The sequence below is a fragment of the Camelus ferus genome, chromosome 9 (assembly GCF_009834535.1).
Source record: "Camelus ferus isolate YT-003-E chromosome 9, BCGSAC_Cfer_1.0, whole genome shotgun sequence".
NCBI lineage: Eukaryota > Metazoa > Chordata > Mammalia > Artiodactyla > Camelidae > Camelus > Camelus ferus.
Genome location: NC_045704.1, coordinates 65,547,565 through 65,573,396, shown reverse-complemented (window position 1 = coordinate 65,573,396; position 25,832 = coordinate 65,547,565). Strand labels below are relative to the sequence as shown.

Sequence of the window (25,832 nt, the reverse complement as noted above, 5' to 3'; positions counted from 1 at the left end):
TGCTAGGTGTCCCGGCTGAACGGGACTTGAGCACCCATCTGATGGAGAGTCGCGCGCGCGCGGAGCCGGAGACAGGGTTCTGTGCAGCACCTGCTTTCGTTAGCAGTGACCGTGGAGAGCACAAAGAACAGGCCGCAGTCTCCATGTGTGCTTAGAACCGGGCCCAAGGGCAACTGAGCGAAGGTCTGTTACTGGAGTTGCTCTTTTCGGGTCAATGACGGTCTCTTAATCGCCGCGCCTGAAAGCCTTTCCTCAGTCCCTTCCCCAGCTGACCCTGCATTGCGTGATGTCCTTGGTCACTTCCTCCTCCCCTAGGAGCCCCCTCCTCCTGCTTTTGAGGCGCTCTCTGTTGCAGTCCTCCTCCTCGCCCCGAATCTTTGTGATCCTGCTGGCATCTCTTTGTTTACCAGCCCATTAATAATCATAGGTCTGACCTAAGGGTTCATACAGACCCTCCTTCTGCACTACGTCCCATCTCACGGCTTCGGTTATCAATGGTTCCAACCTCTAACTTCTCTCCTGGGGTATTTCTCCCCTTGGGCGTCCGAGGGCACCACACATACCTCAGGCTCGAACCTGAAATTCCGACCTCTTTCATCAAAGCCTCTAGTGTTAGAAACCGCAGTCACTGTAACCCTTGGCTCCTAGCGTCCTGTCCAGTCAGCGGCCAAGCTCTGCTGCCTCTCCTGAGGCACCTCTTGAACCTGTTTCACCTCCTCCATTCTTGCTGTCCCTGTCCTGTTCAGGTCAGGTATGTCTTGCTTGGATCACAGCTGTCCCTTCCTAGGTGGTCCCCGACTCCCGCCCAGTCTCCGCGCTGCCGCCACAATCCTCTCTCACAGATCAGATTAAGTCGTCTCCTGCTTTCATAACTACTTATACGAGGAATCAGATTTCTTTGGGCTTTTTATTTTCCCTGTTCTTATCACATGAATACATCCTTTTAAATATTTCAAATAAAATAAAAGTATATATTGTTAGTTGTGTGTATTTTTGTCATCAACCAGACTGGTATTAGACTGAGGTCACGTTACATTCACCCGTCTTCCCACAGGCCTGTTCTCTTGACGTGGAATTTGGTGGATGGTGGAGCTGGAACCGCTGCTTCCCCACTGCTGCTCCTCAGTGCACCGTAACAGCCTGCACCAGCGACGGTGCAGGGACCAGCCTGGCTCGCTGCCTGTTTCTCTAACAAGCTGTAAAGCAGCCACGCCAACTTATTTATAAATTCCATAGCTGCTCCCGTGCTGTGACAGCAGAGCTGAGTGGCTGGGCCTGCAGGACAGCAGAGCTGGAAATGTTTACAGTCTGGCCCTTTACAGAAGGTCTGCCCGCTCTTACACCAGAAGATGTAATTATGCACCGATTTTAATTTAAAGTGAATAACTCAGCTGCTAATAGAATGCTGTACTAGAAGTCGGATGATGGGAGCAGTTAAAGCAGGAGATGAGAAACCAAAGGAACCATCTGGCTCTACATTCAGGGTCTGCTCTGTCAAAGGTCTCCTGCACCCTGGATCACTGAAGTATGGAAGATGCTTGAAGAAACACCAAAATACCCCACAAGACCCTCCAGTTGGGGGGGAGGGCCTTCCCTGGCTAACCCCCCTCCAGCCAAACTGAACACCCCCGCCGCAGCGGTGCCCGCGCTCAGTCTGTTCCCACTTAAGGGCCGGCTGTTTTCTTTCCCAGGGATGCGCGTCCCCCAGGCCTCTAATTCAGTTTTGTCTAAAAGTCACCGCTCCCGCCTGAGGCCCACCTCACACTCGCCCTGCTTGGTTGTGCTTGGCTCTGTGGTCCTCACTGTCTTCTCATTCTATTACCTGTTGGCTTGTTTACCATCTACATCCCATCCGAAAGGAGACGACGGTTACGACGGCAGCGACTCGCTCGCTGTCTCCCTCGGGCCTGGCGCACCGCAGCTGATCAGTAACGACTTGCTGAGTGTGGAAACAGCTCAAGAAGCCACCGACTCACTGTGCTCACTGAAATACGTTTTCTTCATGAAACGTTCCTCCTTTCATTTTAGACGAAGAAGGGAGTCAGCATTTCCGTGACTCCCCTGCTCGCTCGCGGTGGCAGCCCCCTGCCGGAATCGCTCAGAACGGCTGCCGGTGAGGTGAGGTGGGCTTCGGACCCATCAGGTAGGCCAAGCATTAAACCAAGAGCTACCGCTGCTTCTGCGCCCCCACCTCACTGCCGCTCGTCCTGAAGCAGGGGCCGCGGCCCGCCTTCACCCAGCCCAGCAGAGGGGACCGGGCGGCCTCCCCGGGCACAGGAGCGCTTCAGCCTCACGGCTCACACGTGCCAGGCAAGGAAGTGCTTTCCACTCGAAAGGACATGAGATTTGCTTCGCCGAGAGGAAGAGCGACTTAGGATTTCTACCACCCGACTAATGCGGGCCTGCGTTTCTGTGTGCTCCCGGCCGTTCTCACGTTCCTGAGTGCGCTGTGATCTTACTCTTTTTTAGGTCAATGGAAGTAACAGAACGTAGCCGCAAAACGAGGGCCCAGCTGTTCTGGAATCTATAGTCCCTTTCAGTCTCCTCTCATGAAGGGTTAAACGATCTAAGAGATGGGACCCAACATCCTTTCGTGGTGGACTGACTCGTTACCTCTACACAAGACAGCTACTAAACGACCTCCACGATCTTGAAGGAGGGGGGTTCTGTACCTCCATGTGCAGCATGTTGAAGTGGTTAATACTCTTTAAATCCTGGACATTGTTCCTTATATATAATCTAAATGTTCCTTGCAGAATTTTATTTTCTCATTCATAGAACTCTTTTGGGGCCAGCTCTTAAAAATTACTCCTTCATATTCTTGAAAATGGTTCTCAATTAATTCCAAGTTCTTCTAATCTTTCCTAACAGACGCCATCTGACTGCTGCTCATCCAGCCTGGTGTTCTCCATACCTCCACGTCTAGCTTCTCATTTTCCTAAAATGCAGGGCCCGAGAACATATATATACGTAGTTCAAATTCATTCCTTCAAAACATAACATACCTTCAGAAAAAGGTATCATGAAGTGAAGTCTTTCACACGTCTAAGTTATCTTCAAAGCACAATCTCATCTTATCAAACACCATCCCCGTCTTTTTGTTAAATTGAGTCCCAGGCTCTTCCTTTCCTCTTAATCTTTTATCTGTACACTATTAGTTATGACATGCCAATCACTTATCTGTTTAACTTTTTCATTAAATAACTCCCATCTTATTATATATTGAAAGGGACTCAAACCTCTGTTCCAGTCCTGCGACTTCTAAGTGTGAATATCAAAGAAAACCACAATAAACTGGGCCCAAATAACTACTCAATGTGAATAAAAACCAGAAATATTTCACAGTTGGTACTTAACAATATGTTTTATGTAGGAAATACCTTTAAAATAATCAACAGAAAATGTGATTGGCAGTAAGTAGAAATAAAAGATTTTTATGTTTCAATTTTTTTCCTTCAAGTACTTTTAAGTGTGAATAAAAACCTCTAATGGCGACACCAGAAGGATGCTTCACCACAGAAAGCTGGTGTGCTGGGGAATATAATGGAAAAAACGACATGACAACTTGCAGTGTGCAACTCACAAACGACAGAGGAAACTTCTCATGAAAGCTCCTGACTGGAGTCTGTGTTCTGGAAAGACAGGCAGCCTCCTGTAACTAGCTCTTCACCATATGGTAAGTGGCGTGACAACAAAGGCCAAAAGCCAAGTGTCAACCTGCATCCTATGATAAGGCCGGTATTAGCTGAGTGCTGCACATCTGCTCCACATCAAAGCAGGGGCTGGGAGTCAGGTCAGCACAGGTACCCTCTGCGTGTTCCCCCAAGCCATCAAACAGCATCTGGCTAACAGGAATCACGCACAGAAGGAAAAGGGGTTTCAAAGTTTGGCAACTGAAGCAGGAGAGAGATTTTTTTTTTTTAATTAAAAGTAGTCTTTTTATAAGTCCTTGGATATAAGGATTTAGAGCTGTGCAAACTCTTACTAAGTCTCAGAAGTAAGTCACCTTTGATTTTCTGAGTCATAGTTTGTTTCCCCATCAGCAGAGAAAGCAGTAAGAAGAGTTAAAGGTGAGCTTTACTGAATGATGGAGGCGACAGCTGACGGGACTCTCGGTTACCCACCGCCTGCAGTGCGATACAAGGCAGCCGTCCAAGTAAAGGCCTGGACTTTAAATACCTTCCCTGCTGGGTCCCTACGGCTTTGCTCGCTGCCCTCATCCACTAGGGAGTGTGCAGCGCAGCCCTGGGACGCTGCAGGTCACGGTGTGGCCTGATCTGCCCTTTCCTGAATGACCCGCTGACAGGCGTGAAGATCACACCAGGCACCTGCCTTCAGTGATACGGCACAGACATCCCTCAACTTGACCCTCCGCACTAGGAGGAATAACTCTTAGAGAGTTTCCTGAGTGTTCAGTAGTGATTTCCAAACTTGCAGAATCAAACCGGTAGGCTGCTGTGGAATGACGCTGAACTGCCCTCCTCATGTTCAACGTGCTCTTACGTGAAGAAAATGCTGCGAGAGTATCTGTGTGAATAAATGCCACCAGAAAGCATGCTTCATTATGGTTTGGGGTTGGTGGAAGGGACAGGAAGTGAAAAGCCACACTTCTCTGTACCTATCAGATTTGAGAAATCGCTGGGTTCACACAGAGTTCTGCTGTAGGAGGGAACCCTGTGCTGCTGATCGCCACACATAAAGGTGATGAACACGCAGGCTGCAGAAAGGCAGTGCTGGGCTTAAGGAACATTTTAGCACTAACTGTCTCATCCTGCAGAAGTCAGGGCTGGGAAGGAGAAGGTGAGAGGAGTGTTTCTGTCAAAAAGAAGTATTCGCAGTGTTCACGTGCGCAGGCACCGTGCTTGTTACTTTACCAATGAAAACAGAGCAGATGCTGCAGTACCTGACACCTTGGGGGCTTAGAATTGAACAGAAACACAAGTCTTCTGGGACAGACGAGGCCCCGGGAAATGAAGACTCTGAAGGATGAGGTTTAACGGCGTGATTCTGTCTGAAGAGGCAGGACCACTTAATTTTCTCTAGGGTGATTTAGTCTTGACCTATCCAGCTGGCTTCCTTTCGACACCTGATGCCTCTGAGCCTCTGGACAGGGGAAGGGGCTTACTCAGGGCACACGGTTAAGACCAGTGCTGTCACAGAGCCACCTTGCGCATCAAGGCGCACTGCCCCTCCCTGCACTGCAGTGACAACTGGCACATTACCCGTATTTTCCCTTCTTCAAAAAAGTGAGCTGGGATTTTCCCTCCTCCTCTACATGAACAAGTGCTAAATGATAAAGGACTACACCAGAATACCTCTGCCTGCACGAACAGACGCTCAAAACTGAAACAAAGGAGAGCTGTGACCAGTAAGTAACCCAGTGGTCAAAATGTCAGCTATTTTCAGAAATTTGAGGGCTCACACAAACCCAAGGCATTTTGCAAAATGCCTCTTTCAGATATTAAAAAAAATTTCTAATATAAACTTTCAAATGGGACTTCATCTATTTAGGGTTTATCTTTCACATAACTCTTTTCCACCTGTGTGCTTCTCAGTGGGGAGAAGGCAGAAGACTCAGCTCTGCCAGTGGTTCTCTAAAAGCATTTGTCTCATCTGGGGCCCCTGGCTTCCTCCCCCAAGTAACACAATAACCCCGGGGACGTGGAAAGAACCAAAGTCCCCCTGTAGGAAAGCTCTTCCTTTTCCATAAAATGACCTGGACCGAACTGTGTGCAGAGGCAGTTACTTCACAGCGCTTCCCGAGGCCACTCCTGAGGGTGTTTTGAACTAAAGAGTAAACGTGGCTTTAACTCTGACAAGGACAGAAATGCCAAGAGGTCAGAGCTGAGTTTAAAGTTCAGATACTTTAAATTGGGTGGTGGGTGGCTTTCTAAGGGTTTCCCTGGAAGAATGCCAGTTCTTTTCCCCAGTTAGTCCCTTTGTGGCAGGATCTCAACCACTGAGTCAAACATAAGAAGCTACAGTGATTTCCAAGCTTATAAAAAGAAATTTTCCTTTATGAAACGAATTTGTTGGTCTTCAACCTTTCTGCTAAGTTGCAGCAAGTGTTAACTCCAACGTGAGGCTCAAGTGACTTTCTTAAGGTCACGTAGTTGGTGAGAGATGAGCAAGTAACCCCAGAAGTACTCCCACGGGTCTACACTTCTAACCACCATACCACACAAGCTCACATGTCTGATTCATTTTAAGAACTGAGTAGACTTTATGATTTCAAAGACCCACTTGTATATGCTCTTCAAATAATTTTTGAAATCTGTCATTACAAGATAAAACATGCCAATGAAAACTGACAATTCTATTGTTTCTAATTCATCCTTTCTGTGACAGCCAAGCGGCATTTTCCAACATCATAAACTAATGGAGACTTTAGAAGAGAGCTAAGCGGTACCTCTGTGCAAGCTATTTCTGGCAGACATCACTGAATCAACTGACTTAGCGTGTTTTCATCTAGCACAGTAATAACTGCGTTAGAATTGAGGGTGGCGGTTGTCAGTTCTGTCTGCACAAACTACAATCACTTGGGGAACTTAAAAATACCTTTGTCCAGACCCCACCCCAGAACAAGCAATCAAAATCTTTGAATCAGGTATTAGTAATTTTTAAAAGCTCCCTATTTGATTCTAATGTATAACCGGTGTTTAGAACCACTGTTAAATTTTTGAATTGAAATAATTTGTACAGTTCTGATCATTTGCTGTACTTGCTAACTCCACTGCTGGAAGAAAGTGAATATCAAAGGAAATGAGGTCTTTACACAAATAACTATGTAACAAAGCAGAAGACAGCACAGTCCAAAAGAAAGGTCTCATCTATAGGGATCTGGAGAAGAAAGCTGTTATTTGTACCTCTGGGGGTTAAGAGAGACTTCTAAGGAGGTAGAGACCTTCTGAAGTGGGTCTTGAAGGCTAGGACAAACATGGGGAAGGGAGGAAAGGCATTTTAAGGGCAGTTCACAAAGATACAAGCTAACAGAGATGCTTGTATGGGGAAACAGTCAGTGGATACAATGTAAGGACACAAAAGAGAAATAAGTTGGGTAGGCAGGCTGTGGCCACTTTAGGAGGGCCTTGAATTTCAAGCAAAATGACATGATGGGAGGGAGGGAATCACTAGGTTTCTGACCAAAAGCCTGCCCTGACCAGAAGCAAGTTTTAGTGAGAGCACTCTTGCCGCGGGAGGAGGGCACACGGCAAGGGGGCCGTGCAGGAAGGCTGTAACTGCAGCGGTCCTGGAAAGCGACGGGAGCCCGACGCGGGCTGGCGGCAGTGGGAAGGGAGAAAACTGCCAGTAAGAGACATCAGAAAGGCAGGACTGAGCGGCTGAGTAGACACGGGGCGAGAGAAGCACTAAAGCCTAAGTCTGACTCCAAGTCCGGGCAGTTAGGAAGATGGAAGTCCCACCAGGAGAAATGAAAGGGAAGACGAGCTCAGTCTCCCATCTGAGAGCATGAGCTGCCTGAGGGGTGTCCAAATGGAGAGCCCCCTTCACCCCTCAAAAAAGCTTTGGTCTGCAGCCTAGGAGAGAAGTCAGAGTTGATGATGGGACTTTTGGGAGGAGAGACAACCAGTTTTCTCCCAAGATGACTCCATTCCCCTTTACCAGTTACACCGGCTCTGGTCCTGCACTAATCTCTCCTCAGCACTCTTCCGAACCTCCTGCATCCTGGTCTTAGCTTCCTAGTCATCAAAACTGCAACCTGCGACCAGCACTGCAAGGTGCTCCCTGCACACCTACAGCAGGATGGCTGGAAGCTGCTGGGGGGCAGGAGAGTGGGAGGAAGACGGGAACTTCGCAGGCCCACCCACAACAAATCTGTCACCTCTGGCCTCAGCTGGGTGCTCAGTGCTACTTGTCAGTTTCCTCTGGTGCTTGGTTAGGTCCTTTTCTGGATACTCTCAGTGGCTACTCTGCTACCACCCCTCAGCCATCGTCTCTTCACTCTTAAACACAACATCACATCCTGCTTCACCAGAAAATGAAGTTGTCAGGCATGAATGAAAAATCTCCCTTCTGCTTACAAACTTTTCTGTAGCTACATTATTCCTTACTTCTTTTCTTCCTGCCCCGGAAGACGCAGCATCTCTCTCCTGTCCAAGCACCTCCTGCCTGTGACCATGATCCTGGTTCCTGTGCCCTGTCTGGGACCCTATTCCACCATTTATAACCCCAACCCTGCCCTCAGCTTCGGAATATTTTTATTAGCTCCTTCCCCACACCCTGCAAACATGCTTATGTCTCTTTTATCCAAAACAAATTGTTATTGTTCAGTCTCTCCCTCACCCTTATCAACAATTCTCAGAAGAGAAACCTACATTTGCTGACTCCTCTTCCTCATGTTAAACTGGGATACTGGAGTTTGTCCAATCTTTCAAATTACATAAAGTTCTTTTTTCTGAATGTGCACTTTTTTCCCCTTGGGGGAAAGAATATGTATCTTTACTCCCACTTTCAATGTATCTCTCAGTCTACAGTGTGAGCTGCAGAGATCGTGGCATTTAGGTTTATGCAGTTTCGGGAATTCCGCAGCATGTGAAAGCGGTGTTAAGTCTTAGTGCTTCAGGTGAGCAACAGTTTTCTCTGCACTGAAACCACAGGAACACTAGTTATAACCTGGCGGCTGCTTTACTCTTATAAAAAATTCTTGCAGTGTGGCTGATATGTCACTCATTGTAATTAAAAAACCTCCATGTGGTGAACAACATCATAATGTGGGGCCTGAAAATCAGTGTGGGAAAGAAAATCAGTAAATAAAAGAAACGGAAACAGTGTAGACAATTCAGTTACTAAAACACGATTTCACCTCCACAGACACTGCAAGTGTTCAAGTAAGTTGTAGCAGCTTCCCAAGTACTTTTGCTCCACTGGAATTCTTAGTATTAAACTCATGTATATGTCTTGTCTTGTCTTTTCAGGCAGAGTATACCTGAGCTGTGCTAAAATGATAAAGAGCTAACTCTCAAACTGCTCATTCAAAACAGACAGTGGGACAGACCAACGGCACGGGTGGGAACTGCACGACAGCAAGCCCTGTCTCCTCCCCAGCCTTTATAATCTGCTCTAAAGGTTAGCAACAATGTTTGGACAAGGCGTAAGATGGGAGCGTTTGAATTTTGCCGCCAAGAACCGTACGACTTTACTGTTAACTAGAACTATCACAATGAGAAGAGTCAGAGGCAGGAAGAATATTAAAAAGGTGTTAAGTCTCTGAAATACACAATCTAAACGGAAGTGTTGAAAGACAACAGAGAAAAACACACTACATGATTAGGTTCTTGAATTTAACAAGCACTCAATACGTCTGGGAATAATAATTTCTTCTCCTTATAACTTTCATGCAAGTTTGTAAGACTCGTTAATAAAATACATTCAGTAAGACTAGTTGCAGGGAGCCTGCCTCTAGAGTGAGGTTTTCCATTAAGACCCATTAATATTTGATAAATGCTTCCAATCAACAAACAAATGCCAACATGTGAAACTTTTAAAGAAGCTCCAGAATTGTCCGTGAGGCATCAGATAAACAAAGATTCAGTACCATACCTGCATACTTGATGACCAACTATCCTATAACCAGTGTTTGCCTATCAGAGCACAGAAGATGAGAGTAAGTCTGTGGAAGGTCAGAGAAAAGCAGTATTTGAAATAAAGTTTTTAAGTCAAAGACACATTTAAAAAATTAAACTGTTTACTAACTTTGTAATTATATGAGTTAAAATGATAACATCCCATTTACATCTGGCTTTGTTTTTCATTTATTTTATAAAACATTTTATAAGTATCTCTTTGCAAAAAAGCAATGCTAGATTTGGTTAAGAGCAGCAATTCTCTCGAGGCTAGTCACATCCTTATCAGACTATATCCACCCTGGAAAATACGCATCATTACCAAGACACAGGTCCTTTTTACTCATGAGAGTAAGCAACTTTTCTTTTTACCCTGTGCAATTCTACCAGAGCTACCAATTCTATTTTTGAAGTTCATAACACCAACAATAATATATCCAAGTTTTTCCTGTCCATTTATTCATTTGATTTATTCTACAAACACTCACTCAGTGCTTACTAAGTGCTACATTAAGTGCTTGGCACCAGGGAGACAAAAGTCATCTGGACAATGTCCTTGGCTGAATGGAGATTATGTTTTGATAAGAAAACAGTTTCAAACCTGCCTTATTTACTGCAGACATCTTTCCCAGTTTAGTACTGTTTGCACATTGTCCAAACACAATTTTTGGATGAATGGAAAGTCTCTTATTCTCATGTAGAAACTGTGTGTGTGTGTGTGTGTGTGTGTGTATTTTTTGAGTGAAGTACATATATATGTCTCTCAGACTGATTTGTGGATCATAAAAGATGAGAAGGCAGGAAAGATAAAAATCATAAATCATCCAAGACATGGAAACAGCCTAAATGTCCATCAATGGATTACTGCATAAAGAAGATGTAGTATATTTATACAATGGAATACTATTCAGCCATAAAAACCGACAACATAACAACATTTGCAGCAACATGGATGCTCCTGGAGAACGTCATTCTAAGTGAAGTAAGCCAGAAAGAGAAAGAAAAATACCATATGAGATAGCTCATATGTGGAATCTAAAAAACAAAAGCAAAAACTAACAAACCAACAAAAACAAAGCATAAATACAGGACAGAAATAGACTCAGACAGAGAATACAGACTTGTGGTTGCCAGGGGGGTGGAGGGAAGGGGGGAAGGGACAGACTGGGGTTTCAAAATGTAGAATAGATAAACAAAATTACACTGTATAGCACAGGGAAATATATACAATATCTTACGGTAGCTCACAGTGAAAAAAAATGTGACAATGAATATATGTATGTTCATGTGTAACTGAAAAATTGTGCTCTACACTGGAATTTGACACAACATTGTAAAACGACTATAACTCAATAAAAAAGGTTAAAAAAAACCCCATAAATCATGGGAAAAAAAGTCAGTCACCAGAATTAAGCAGAGCAGCTGTGTAGGCCAAGCTCAGAGGCGCAGCCCCGAATGACTCGTCCTAAGGCAGGTCCCTGGCCAGTGGGAGGTGGGCAAGAGCCAACCACAGCGAGTAATGAAATGTTAATGCTAACACAGGTGTTTGGAAGGAGAAATGTACAAAGTTTGGTTCACTTACTTTTGAAATTAAATACAGGAGGCAAAATATTACCAAATAACACTGACACTCAAGGCAAGGAGAGAGAAACGTGGAGGAAACAGTAGGAAAAGGAGGTGGGTGACGGGTCAGGGAAGAAATAAAGTAACGGGCATGTATGTCTTTGACTGCATCCCCAGCTTCTTCGAGGGCTGCATCCCGTCAGTCACACTGTCTTTTCAGCACTGCCAGGCCCGCCCATCTGACATCTCTTCCCTCTCTGCTGCCACCACGCTCAAGCCTCCACTGTCCTGGGAAGTCTCCTGAGGATGCGTCACGTCATACGGATTATAATCCCTCTTACGCCGACCACTTGAAGAGCGGGCAACATCCGCTGTGTCCAGTATCTTCACAACTGTCTACCAGAGCAGCCCTTGCCATCTGGTCTCCACTCCTATCATTCTAAGGAAACTGCTTCCTTGATGGTCACCCACAGCCAACCTGGCCCAAACACAGCCTTTGTTCAGTCCCTGTCCTTGTTCTGCAGAGGATAACTACCTGGTTCAAAAGCAGCGATCACCTCTTCCTCGATGGTGCTCTGGGTGCACACACACCTTTCTGAGGTACACTGGTCAGTGGGAAGGGCACACATTCTGAAATCAAAATCCCAGCTGTGACCTCGGGCAGAGTTCTTGTCTTCCCAGAGCCGTGCCCTTCCCTGGGAAGTGGGGCACCCCCACTGCCCTCACTGAATTGTGAGGATCAAATGAAATAATGCATGTAGCTTGTGCTTCTTGCCTGCCCTTTAATATTCAACTTTTCATTGTGGTTACCTGTGTACTTATCAACACCCCCCCCCCGCCCCCGCCCAACAGGAGGCTGTGAAGTCTGGGGGGGGGGGGGCAGGGCTTTGTTTAACCTCTATTCTCCACAAGGCCCAAAACACAGTCTTACCCACAGCAGCTCTCAAAGAACATTTGTTGGTAATTTCTTGAGTCAGATTTCAAATGTTTGAACACTTCTGCATTATCACGCAGATGCCAGCCTCTACACTGATTTGTAGTCGCGATGCCACAGTGCAGTGTGGGCTTCACCCTTTCCTGGTTATCGTGGAAGAGTCCAAAGATGCGCTTCAGAAGGAAAGTCAAGGCTACACACACGGTGTTACCAGGCCTTCAGCTAAAAGCCAGACGGCGCCACCTCAGGTAGGAAGCGGAGATCCCCACACGCAGGGCAAAGAAGTTACAGCCATGAACGCCTGGGATCTTTTCGTCGATGAAAGAAAAAAGCCAACCACTCTTCTAGAATTACTTTAAAAATTTTCTTAAATGTGATATGAACAAGGAATCAGAAATTCTGACATAAAATAACAGCTTTCTAGATGTCCCTATTCACTGATGAGACTTATTCCCAGATGAAAGAATAAAGTGAAAGCGGGGGGAAAAAAAGGTCCACGATTGTAGCGAGGACTCTAAGAAATGAGCTCTAAAACACATTTTACATTAAAAAACCCGACCCCACAGTCCCCTTTGCTCTGCACACCTTCGGCGCGGTGCTGAGGTTCCCGACCACTCACTGCCTCCTCCAGCATCCCGGCAGCTTCCCCGTCTCCGGCGTGGAGGGCAGCGCGGGCCGGCCAGGTCCGCGGGGCAGCGAGCCGCGGGGTCCGGACTCGCGCGCGCGCTGGGGCCCGAGGGCCCTTCCACAGACGGGGCGGCCGGCCGTGCCGCCCCGGGCGCTCCGCCCTCAAGCGTGGCGACTGAGACAGCCGACAAAGGCGTGGCACCGGGCGGTGCCCCCGCGGCTCCCCAGCGGCGCAACGAAGCTGCTTCCTGCGCTGATGCGACGTCCGCACTGTCCCCTTCAGCAGTCTCCCACGCGCTGCCCTGGAACAGCTTCTTACAACATCTCATAGTTGAATTCACGCCGTCAGGTTGATTTAACCAGCATTTAGTCCAATCCCTCTTTTTGCCACCAAGACAAAAATGCACGAGGTTAAGAACCCTTTGCAAGGCTGCCCTGCTAGTGCAAAGGGAAAACCAGGATACAATCCAGAAGGAGACTGAGTTTAGGGCTTTAAGACGCCCCTGCGTGGCTAAAGGTGGCCTCTGCGGTCAGGGAACTGTGTTTACTAAGAATACCGTAATGCTTAATAATAATTATTTACATAAATTTAATACTGGGCACAAATCTGAAGTCCCCAAGTTTGAATAACCAAGAGGCATGTGAGGCTATTACTACGAATGACTTTTAAAAGAAAAACAAGACAAGAACATACCATGAAGAAGTATGTCATTATGGGCTTTCTATTCCAGAACTATTATCTAGAAACTGAGATAAAAACTTTGATTATAAAAGACCATGATAGCCAAATAAAATGAAATGTTTTTCTTATAACAGATGGTGTATGTCCTGGTAATGTTTGCGTTTAATGCTTTAGGATTACCTATTAATAAGGAAGCAGGGATGCTTTCCATCGATATTTCTAATTCAAAAGAAACAAGGTCTTTGTAACTCACTTTGTAGTGACATACGTAGGTTTGTTTAAAGGGCTGGGCTACAGTGACTTTAAACTTTATATCTAAATCCTGTTTGTGACAGATCTACAGAGCAGCTTTGGAGAGGAGTGTTAGAAAAACTCTTCTTCATGATTACTGCTATGCAACAATCCTCTCAGAACAGAGGCTCCGTCCTTCTCTTCAATGCTCTGAGACAGAAATGGAGCCAACTAGAGGTGTCCACACACAGCGATGGTCACACTCCTGCGGTGCAGGACCCTGAGGCTGGGGATGCCAGTGCCCTTGAACCTCCTGCTCCCAGGCTCCCCTGGCCTGTCCTCTCAGGGGGCTCAGGACATGAGGATGTCAAGAGCAGAGGAGGGGATGGACTCCTCAGGTGGAGGCTGTGACTGGTAAGGGCCAGGCGCCACCTGCTCCAGCTGTCACCACTGCAGCCGCCACTGCTCCTTGGGAAGGGGGAGCCGGAAGGCACATTTCTCACTGAGGGTTCTTGGTGACTTTAACTAGTATTTTGGCCCAAGGGTGGGGGCTCTTAGCTACTTATGGATTAAAAAACCAACATTACAAAATTGCCAAAAATATGATGAATTCTGAGGGAAAAAAATCACGAAGACAGTAGGCTTTGGTTAAAATTTAAACAAGTATTACTTTTTCTTTAGAAAATATCTGGGTTCCCACAAAGCCTTGCTGGCTGAGGGTAAAGCTACTTCAATTAAAAAGATTATATTTTTCTTATATAAACTTTCAGCAATAAATATAGGGGGCTTTGAAATCAATCCAATGATAGTTTAATCCTCAGTAAATAGGTAAATACTTAACTTCACAATGACAAGGGTATTGTGATAGTAAACATCATAAGATAAACACACCAAGATTTACACAAGCAAAAAAACCCCACAAATTTTATGGATACTGAAGAATCCAAAATAAATACCACTAGTTACGGTACAGACATTTAATTTAAATGGCCTTATATTCAACACTATGAACTTTTTTTGTGAGGGGGGCTTATAGGTGTCCATTTGTGTATGTGTAGAATTCCTAGAATATAAGAAATTGATGTTACAAGTCCATGAAGATCTAAACTCAGTAAGAAGAAGCATATTTAAATTTTGGAAGAACTGCAACCTAAGCCTGTGTGACTGCTGGCTGTGAGGCGAGAGGAGATGACCTTTGAGGTTCAGTCTGCAGAGCCTTCACACAGTGCTAGTGGAAATTTAAACAGTGCAGCCACTGTAGAAAACAGCCTGGCAGTTCCTCAAAAGGTTAAACAAAGACTTACCATATGACTTAGTAACTCCACCCCGAGGTATATACTCAAGAAAACTGAAAACTTATGTTCACACAAAGATGTGTACACAAATGTTCATAAGAGCCAAAGAGTAGAAACAACCCAAATGCCCCTCAACTGATGAATGGATAAATAAAATGCGGTATATCCATACAATGGAATATTACTCAGCCACAAAAAGGAATGAAGTACTGTTACACGCTACAGTATGAATAATCCTCAAAAACATTATATTAAGTGAGAAAAGCCAGAAGTGAAAGATTCCATTCATACTAAATGTTCAGAATAGGCAAATCCAAAGAGACAGAAAGTAGATTAGTGATTGCCAGGGGATGGAGGAAGGCAAAATTGGGACTAAGCTAATAGATACGAGCCTCTTTTTGGGGTGGCAGAATTGTTCTGGAGTCAGATAGTGGTGATAGTTGCACAGAAGAGTGAATATCCTAAAAACTAGTGAATTGTCCACTTTAAAATGGTGAATTTTGTTATGTGAATTATATCTCAACAAAAATTCAATTAAATATTAAAAATTCCACAATTATAAGGAAACATAAAAATTATTTCAGTGATCTTCTATCATGGTCTCAAACACTCATAACTGAATTGGGAACGTTAAGAGAAAGTCTTTGGAATACTTCTGAGAACCACTACATTTCTAAGGAACCATCTCTTCATTTTTCATGGTGTGCTCACAAATTTTTCTAAGGAAATTGGTGATGGGCGCGCTATAAAAGACAATCTGCTGAGGCAAAAAGCCTTCGTCACATCTTTCCATCCATGCCTAGTACCCTAGGGAAGCGACTCTCTCGAGGGTCTCTGTATGATGGTTACCTAAAGTGGCTGCCCACGTCCAGGGAAGGCTTTTGTTTAGTGAGCATGGTCAAGTTGAGCTTATTTAAATACCATTTCCTAGGACTTACATGCTACTCCCAGAACGACGGGAATACTCAAAGCTTTTAGGGGGAATAAACTATTGCATGGTCTTTGTCTAGGAAGTGGGCCACAGTTCACTGGAAACAGACAGTTCAGATAAATAAAATGAGAGCAGACATTTTTGGAGACGATCTTGAAAGCTTTCCATTAGAGAACACCAGAGGCACAGAACTAGGAGTAGCAGGCGTCCACGCCAGACCAGCACAAGGCACTCTCTACCCTCCAGGCTGTCTAAGGAGCACAGAGTGAGTGCTCACTTGTGTACCTCTTTGTTAGACAACCAAATCAGTCCCACGGAACACAGCACGCACCTCTCTCTCTGGCTCTCCACTAAGGGACCTGTGACTCCCATGCTATAATTAACCACAGATCACCATAATACATAACTAGTGGCCTATTTACAAAAATTCCCCATTAAATTTGCGTGAAAACGTTAGACTCTAAATACAAGAAGTCACTGAGGAAACTGATCCCCGCCTGGCCTGGAGCCAGCATTCATGCCAGCTACACAGGAAGGAACTCAGGCCAGTCATTCTGCTTCTCCATAGCCTTCTATACGGCTTCTCTTTGGCTGCCAGCCCTGGTCTGGATCACTCCTCACATTTCTCAGCTTTAGGTCAACATCCGCACAGTCCCCTCCGTGTCACAGGCTCAAGTACAGTAACAGAGGTCAAAGGAGACTGGGAAGGCTGTGAGCAAAGGGAGGTGGGACAGGAGGAAGAGGACCGAGCTGGGCATGGGGGGTGGTGCCCCATGGCTAGAAATCTTCTCAAAATACCAGTCAAAATCTTCTCAAGGAACCTACTCTGAAAATCATGACCATGATGCAAAGCGAGTCTTCAGTTTCTGTTTTCCTATACGAAGGGCAGATGAGAATTACGAGGAATGTAGAAACGAACACGTGACAGACTACGAGGAGCCATCGTAAAGCACACTGTCACATAATTTACTGTGCTTTCTGACGCAGTGTATAAACACATCAGAATGTAAAAACACATTAACAAACCTCACACAACAGGGCATACAGGTGCTAAAACATTTACAGCAGACTGTATATATTTATACACATTTTTATGAAAAGCCATGCATCAAGACTGTGGAAAGAGCCTAATATCATATGAGAGCATTATTTATGTGAGAAAATCAGATTCAATTTTGTATTATTTCAACATTCAGCATGTAATTATAAAGTGTAATAAAGCCCAACAAAGACAGAACTACTACAGCCAAGAGTTTAAGCAACAACCAGCCACCAACCTACTTCACTGCGTTTCCAGTCGGTCATTTAAGGACAATGACACCGGGGTGATTACCACTGCAACAGATGTTTCCCACGTGCAAGGAGTTCCGGAGAACTTACCTTTGTTAATGATACTGTTACTAAGTAAAGGTGAGAGGCGTAAAGGGACATTAATTCCTTCACTGCTAAATCAACATATACTGCTTAAGCTCTGCTTTGAAGGCTTCTCGGTGTGCTCCTGGTAACTGTTAGCGTCTCAGCACACGGTACAAACACCACAGCTGCTGCGGTCACACTGGCCGCCCAGGTCCTGTGGAACTGTGAGTGAAGTGTGAATGGGCCATATTGTATTTTTATATATGGATGCACTGAGTGTGCAAGATGAAGTGTGCTAACTTGGTTTGATCGATTTCCTTCTGAGATTACATGGGTATAAAATTCCCATCAGTACACACTGATAAATTACACACTGTGGTTCAAGTTTTTTAAATGTTAATATATCTGTGAAAGTACAAGGGAAGTTACCAAGAAAAGATTTGCCACAGAGATATTTTATTTACTTTTAGGAATACAGACCCAGCTTTCTTTCCTCTGGACTATCATGTTTTGTTCAAAATATTGGTTTTCCCCCCAACAAGAGTTAGACTTGAGCCATTTATTTTACTAATAAAATTACATATGTGTATATGTAACCTTTTCTAAGTAGTTCTCCTGAAGAATTTTGAAAACTGTTCATGCATTAAATGCTAATAATAACAAAGCTTTACAACATTCATATACAAAGAATAGCACCATTGTTACAATAACACTGAACGTATTATCTTACTATACTCATGTGCAGTTACTACAAGTGCCATTCAGAATTTTTTTCCTAGCTATAAAGACTTATAAGAAGTTCATTTTTTAACATGAATTGCAGAAATGTCTGCAAGCAATGACTAAAAAAATTCCACTAGAAATTTGAGAGCAGATGCAAAGGTTTTCCGAATCATAGGATAATTTCTTTTTAAAGGCAATCCCACGTATGCCTATGTTCAGTCTTAGTAACAATAAATTAAAAGGCTGAATGGTGGGGTTACTGCTCCACAAATGTGTGTGTGTGCTACCTTTATATGTCCATGTCTCTCTGTAAGTGTCTGAAGTCTCCACATCTTTCACTGCAAAGGCTCTTTATCCAATGCTAGTCCTCATGTCTGATTTTTCTTTCCCCAGTGATAAAATGTGTTCTCAAAAAGTAACTATGAACTGTAAGTGGGAGGAAGGAGGGATGCAAATATAAATTAAAGCACAATTATACTTCACAGAAGTCAGTGTAATGGATTAGCTTTAACATGACGGGTATGTATTTTAATTTTATCCCCACCTCATGTGGTAATATTCTAAAAGGATGATAAGAGGACAGGCTGAGAAGGAAAGGGGTCATCAGCCAAGCTGCAGATTCCCGGGAGGGTGGAAATATGAAAAGTTAAAGGGGATTTTCTGACAAATGAGAAAATAACAAATAAAATAATATGGTGACAGGAGACAGAAACCTTAGAAACTGATGACCAAAGAATCAGGAGATTCAGCCACGGAATATAAAGAGTGTGCAAGGAGGGTCTACGGTGAAAGAGAGAATTTAGAGAAAACAAGACTTGAAAGGCGAAAACTAAGAAGTACCAGCTGGCTTGGTGCCTACAGTGACCAAGGACTTTAAAAGAAGCCAAAAGGGCCCTAACTGGAAAGGCTGTTAGTTGTCAAGGGATCAAAAGGACCAAAGACTAGGAGAAAGATGGGCAGGTCCAAATGTAGGGGTTGGAGAACAATGGAAGAGAAGGTTTAAGGTGAATGACAGAAGGATACAGCGTTTACTGCTACAATCTTAAGACTGACTGCACAATGCGAAACATGCAATACACCCAAGATGTGTGCGGTTTGCTTCTTGAATTCAATTAAGTTATATTTTTATGGGTCACTGACCCTTGAAATGTTTACACTACATCCGAAATTAGGGAAGTCAAATACTGCATAAAGGAGCAGCAAAGCTTCCAGCATTTTGGGCCGCATGAATGCCTCTAGTAAAATCAAGAATGAGAGGTTTACTTTTGTATAGAATAATCACATGAAATTTTAATGGTAGCATTTTTTATTTCACTTTCCATACTTTTTTCTGTCCCTGGCTACACATTTTGGAGAAGATGATACAAAAAGAAGTTGGACTTCACATGTCTACAGCAGCAGATGCTCAGTGAGATAATACTTCCAGCTACCGGTTTAGAAAGCAAGACTCTGAGATCACTGCAGGCCTGCGCCTCCGACTTGTCAACCAGAGAAGTTACTTCCCCTTTAGTATAATAAATTGCAGAAGTATAGCTCAACAGTTATCTGTGAGGGTTTATTAGCAGGCATAGTATATGGTGGGTGAGCAGAGATAATGATTTTTTTTGCCAGTGACCAAAATGTTTACAAATTTCATAAAATGGAAAGAACTTTCTAAAAAATTAATAAGATCTGTTTCACAAATTACCAATTCAACTGGAACACTGAATAGTAGAAATGACAAAAGATTTGTTCTTATGGTTGATAAAAAATTTATATCAGGGCATTCAAGTAAAGTTATTTTCTATGTTCTGATTTAATGAATCATGTGAGCTGTGTCTAGCTGGGTGACACGGACGCTGGCTCACTGAAGCCTGCGCTAATGGCTCCCAGCACAGCCGTCCCTGGGACAGTGAAGCCAGAATAACATGTCAGACTGAAGTAGTATCAAAGAGAGAAAAGCAGGGCTGGAGATGCTATGAGGCTGGCTCGCAACATTCTTGACCTGTGAGTGTCCAGTAAGTACTCGATGTCCTGTGGGCTTGAATGATCCTAACAAGCACCAAGCGGCAACAGTAATGCAGTAATGAATGGTCTTCAAAAGGAGACTTTTGCAATTCAAGCTGAAAAACACTACACTTACAGATGGTTTTAACCCTACTGAAAGACAGCCTTAGAAGCCACTAGTGATTTCTTAAAAGGTGAATGAGTATTAAATGTTTTATACATGCTTGTATAGAATCTACTTTAGTTCCTTTAAATCTGTTTGGTTTTAAAAATGTACATTAATTTGGAAAACAAAACTTTTCTGGTACTAGTAATGATAAAAAATGGTGATGAAAAATGAAATAGCATTAGATATATTGGTAAAAAATACAGATGTAAAATAATGAGGCCTTTTGATGTTAATAAAATGCATTGTTAGAAATGAAATTAGGGGACTGGCCTGTATGTCTCCCATATGGGGACGTTCTTCTCCGTCAAGAGATTACAAATAATATTTGAGGAGAAAAAGGCCCTCAGAAGACAAGATAGCAAAAAATATGAAGAGAATGATTATAGCTTTTCAAGATCTGGCGCATCGCTTTACACAGAAGCTATCTTGTCGCACAGGAAAGGAAAATAGGCACAAGACAGAGGCACAACATTTTCCAAGGAAATTTAGAAAATTAATGAATCACTCTTTTTTCCTAATCAAAATTCTTCATCTTCAGTATTCAGAGTTAAAAGTCTGAAAGAGTACTTACAATGACAGCAACACCAAAGCAATTAAGGTCCACTCTGCAGGTTTGTGTATAATATTTCTATTTGTTAATCTGAAAGACAGGAGGATAAAATTTACCAAAAGATTGTCACACTTAAATACACAAACCTTCTATGCTTAGATAAAATCAGATTTATAATATGTGTCAAAGAGCACTGTTTTTTATTCTTGCTATATTTGATAGACGAGAGTCAACAGTACAATAATGTGGCTTGATATTCAGTATCTAATAATGACCATCTCAAAGGAAGTGCTCCAGCCTCACTGTGACGCATTTGTAACAGGACTACTTCAGACAAGGTGGGGACACAGGAACACATGGGAAACTAAGTCCCATGGCTTATTAAGATACACAGACACACGCACCCCCTGTAGCCACCTCCTCTACGTTTCCCCTGATCAAACGTTCACTAAGGGTAGCAAGGTACGCAATTTCTGATTCTACCTTCAGTTCACCTTTTGCGCCTTTCTGCCTTGTGTCAGGCTGGGCACAGGCAATTAAGGGCTGTCTCAATCCGTAACTTACAGAAATGAGAGTTGACCTAATAAACTGTAAGACTAGGTCTTTATTCAAGAAAACTAGTTTTAAAAAATCAGAAGTAAATTCTATCACTTAGCAGTTGATGACAACAAAACACACTGCAGTCATTTTATTTCCCAGAAAGCACTTAGAAAGATTACTCTAAATAAAAAATAATATAATCAATTGAAAAAACCCAGCCAACAACATCTGATAAAGGACTGTTATCCAAAATACCAAAGACATTTTGAAACTTAACAACAGGAAAACAAACTGCCCAATTAAAAATTGCTCAAGACCTTAACAGACACTTCCCTAAGGAAGATTCACAGATGGCAAACAAGCATATGAAAAGATCCCCAACATCACATGTCGTCAGAGAAATGTAAATTAAAACAACAACGAGATACATCACAGTATTAGAATGGCCAAGATCTTGAATATCAACAAAACCAAATGTTAGCAAGGGCTTGAAGAGGAACTTTCATTCATTGCTGGTGGAGGAAAAAAATGGTGCAGCAACTTTGGAAAACAGTTACAAAACTAAACATACTTCTACCAGATGATCTAGCAATCACACTCCTTGATATTTACCCAACGGAGTCGAAAACTTATGTCCACACAAAACTCTGCACATGGTGTTTATATAAGCAGCTCTATTTATATAACTGTCCAGACTGGGAAGCAACCAAGACGGCCTTCGGTAGGTAAATGGTTAAATAAACTGTGGTGCAGCCAGACAATGGAATAGTACTCAGTCCTAAAAAGAGATGAGCTATCAAGCCATAAAAAGACATGGAGTATTTTAGATGCAAATTATTTAAGTGAAAGAAGACAGTCTAAAAAGGCTACAGACTGTACGACTCCAAGTATATGACATTCCAGAAAAGGTGAAGCCATGGAGGCAGTAAACAGACCCCCAGTGGCTGCCAGGAGCTGGGGGGCAGGCGAGGAGAGAAGAACAGGTGGAATGCAGGGATTTTTAGGGCAATGAAAACACTCTATGATCCTGTGATGATGGATAGGTATCATTATATATTTGTCTAAACCCACAGAATGCACGACACTGAGAGTGGACTCTAAGGTAAACTACGGCCTCTGGGTGACGATGGTGCTGTTAATACAGGTGCATCAATCGTAGCAAACGTATGTGGTGGGGGTGGTTTCAACAGGGGAGGCCACACACGTGTGGAGGCAGAGCGCACACAGGAAGTCTATGTACCTTTCTCTCAATTTTGCTATGAACCTAAAACTGCTCTTAAAAAAATAAAGTCTTAAAAATAAAAATGGCCGATACATAAATTAGCGAAGGATATGAGCAGGTAATATACAGAAAAGAAAAGCTGAATGGCCAGCAAACATTTGAAGAGAAGCTCAATCTCACTCATAGGCTGGGAAATTAATATAAAAAATAATAATCTACTCCATTACACTGGCAAAATAAAAGACTGACAATACCAGGGCTGACGAGAGCATGAAGAAATACTACTTTTAGCACGTTGTTGATGGGAGCAGTCAGACAACTCAGCAATGTGTAATAAAGCTGAAAATGAGTAAGAATAACTTCAAAATATAGACCTTAAATTCTTTCACTTATGCACAAGTGAATTATATGAAGATATTTGACATGACACTGCTTGTAATAGAATAACATAATAAATTGTGGCATTTTTATAGAATACTAATTAGCTGTTAGGATGAATGAACTAAACTTACATATTTTGCTCATTATAACTTGAATGAAAATCAGCAAGTGTAATATGACATTTTTTATATACATATTTATGGACACAAATGTAAGTACTAAAAGTACAAAACAAAGACTAGAAAGATGCACATGAATTTCACAGTGCTGGTTGCTTCTGGGGATGAAAGGAGAACGGACTGGGAAAGGGGACAAGGAGGACTTTAAGTCTGTGGTCTTTTGTGCTGGTGATTCCATCTGCCTGAAACTATCTTCCCCAGAGAAGTTCCCTTCTGTCTCCTTTGCAGCAGGGTCCACAGGGAACCACACTGTTGAGAAGTGCAGCTCTCTCCACCTCCCAGCCGCACACTCCTGAGTCCCTGACCCTCTGCGTATCCCCCTCTATCCCTGTACCACTCATCACCTTCTAACATGCACTCCCTGTGCACTGACCGTTTACTATCTGTTTTGCCTTGGCTGAGGGCAGGAGTCTTCGTGTTCTTTACATACTCATTCCAAGTGCCCAGAACAAGTGCCTGACAGTCAAAGGAGATTCAATTAATTTTTCTTAATGAATGAAATAACCTAAAACATTTTATTTCTTTTATTTAAAAATGTTCAAATCAAATCTTTTAAAATATTAAAATCCATTAATTCTGAGTGGAGAATGTGTGTCTGTTTGTTATATTACTTTGAATTTTTTCCATAGTTAAAATTTTCTACAGAATTATTAAAAGTCTAGATGATGTAAGAAGGAGTATAGGATAGTGGTTAAAGATGCTGCCAGATGTGGGGTCAATATTCAGATCTGCCACTTAGCAGTGTTTTACCGTGGACACATTCAATGGCTGTAAAATTCTTTTTTTTTAATTTAGTAAAACAGGACAATAGTACCACCTTACCTCACAGAGTTCTTGTGAGGATTAAATGTAACCTTAACTCTTTTCATATCACAGTCACCAAATTCTGATGGTTCTATCTTCAAAATTAAATCTTACTATCTCCGCCTTCACCTCGGTCCACGTCACTTCTTGCCTAGATTAACGAAACAGCATCCTAAATGGTCTTCCTGCCTCTGAGCATCTTTTGTAATTCTCCAATCAGCAGCCATAGTGATGCCGTTAAAAATATACGTCAGATCACATTCCTCTATTCAGAATCCACAAACTGCTGTCCCACTCAGAGTACAAGCGACAGAACGACCATGGCGCCACGGCCCGTGGGACCGCACCACACCCACGCCCGGCCCTTTCCTTCTCTGGCCGCGTCTCTGCACCTCTGCCTCTGCTCACTTCTCCAGCCTCATCTGCATCCTTCATGCTCTGTGAATACCTCAGGCCTGCTTCTGCTTCAGGGCACTGGTACCTGCGACTCCCCGGCTGATACATTTTCACTGATAGCAACGTGGCTTGCTCCCGTACCAACTTTTAGATGTTTAGACAAATGGCATCTTCTCAATGAGGACTTCCCTGACCAGCCTATTTAAAATCACCACTTCCTCCTCCCTCCTCAGGACCATCCCCTCCTCCCTGCTTCTGGCGGGTAAAGGAGAGGAATGAACTGGGAAAGGGAAAAGGGCATGTCACCATGTAACAGTAATAACACACATACTGCCTTTAACATTTTACACATCCTCTCTGTTAGAACAGTTCTAGGAGACAAGGAACTTTTATCACTTCGTTCACTACTTCATCTGTAGCAACTAAAACAGGATCTAGCACATAACCAGAATAGGTCAAAGAAGGATAAGCATGTAAGGAAAAAAAGGGCAAAAACAGTTACACAGAACTTCCTTTTCTACTGTACTCAAATCTCCCAAAGCTACGACAAATTTAAGATTTCATGAACTTGTTCACTTATTTAGAAAAAGCCCACTGAGCGCCTGCTCTGCACCACTGTCCCAGGCACTGGGGAGGACACGGTCTTTGCTTTCATTTCAAAGGGGCAGAGCAGCAGATTATTACCTGCCGTCACATCTTCCCTTTCGCTGAGCCAAAATAATTTCAAGCACAGATGCTAAATGAACATGCTTACCACTGTCTCAGTGATTATTCAAAAATGAAAACAGTAATATTCCATAGAAAACATTTAAAAAGAACAGTTTCAAAATATAATTTGAAATTCAGTATCAATTTGGAAAAAATACCATGATTCATCACTGATGAAATTTAAAAAGGGCTTTTGTGTCAAAATAAAACTTTAATTCAAATCAGATTTAGAATAATATCTTGCTTCAACACTGATGACAGTGCACCAAGAAACTGCTGATGGAGCCACTGTGACAATAAATCAATGTAACATTCCAGATAAACGACTGTGATGCAATTCAGCAGAAAGGACAGCTCTATTCACCAGGGAGAGGTTCTTCAAAGAGCTCAGAAAGCTGCTTTATGTTTAGTTCTAACAGGCTCTCGGCTCTGGCTGCACGTTTGAATCACCTGGGGGGCTTTTGAAAAATACTAATGTCTGGGCCCAACCCTAACCAAATGAAACTCCATCTCCAGGGGTGGAGCCAGGCATTCGTGGTTGTTAAAAGGTCCCCAGGTGATTCTAAGGCACAACTGGCTTGAGAATCACTGTTCTACAAGCTCTTGTTATTGATTATCATTTCACAGAGAAAGATACGGTTATTTATGTCAGCTCTTTCCCACTGCCAGTATTGGCTGGAAATACCTCTGCACACTAGTCGCTGTCATCAATATGGCATTTCTCAGAGACTTCACCTAGAAGCCCTAGCCTGCAGTCACGAACCTGTGAAAATTGTCCTGCCAAAATCTGAAGACCCCAAATGTGTTATCTGACCAGTTGTTTCTGCACTGCAAGTAAGTGACATTTTTCTAAAAGGCAGCAAAGCCAATTTAAGCAATTTTTATTAAAGTTACAGACTCTGACTTGCAGGTACTAAAGAGTAAAGATTTTCAAAATTAACTTAATACCAAGGTTTTTTTTTTATAACATCCTG

The 25,832-nt window shown here is 43.2% G+C and overlaps 1 protein-coding gene across 4 annotated transcripts in view; it reads right to left on the bottom strand.

Annotated features, from left to right (window-relative positions):
* RPAP2 (RNA polymerase II associated protein 2) overlaps positions 1-25,832 on the bottom strand; it is a 73,107-nt gene that overhangs the window by 8,813 nt on the left and 38,462 nt on the right. For 3 of the 4 annotated variants that reach the window (XR_004322651.1, XM_032487082.1, XM_032487084.1), the window contains one exon: positions 20,650-20,718. The exons of the other annotated variant lie outside the window; for it this stretch is intronic. Coding sequence is in view for 2 of the 3 variants with exons in the window: in XM_032487082.1 (XP_032342973.1) it covers positions 20,650-20,718 (69 nt within the window). In the remaining variant the exon portion in view is untranslated. The remainder of the gene's footprint in view (positions 1-20,649; positions 20,719-25,832) is intronic. 4 annotated transcript variants of the gene reach the window in all.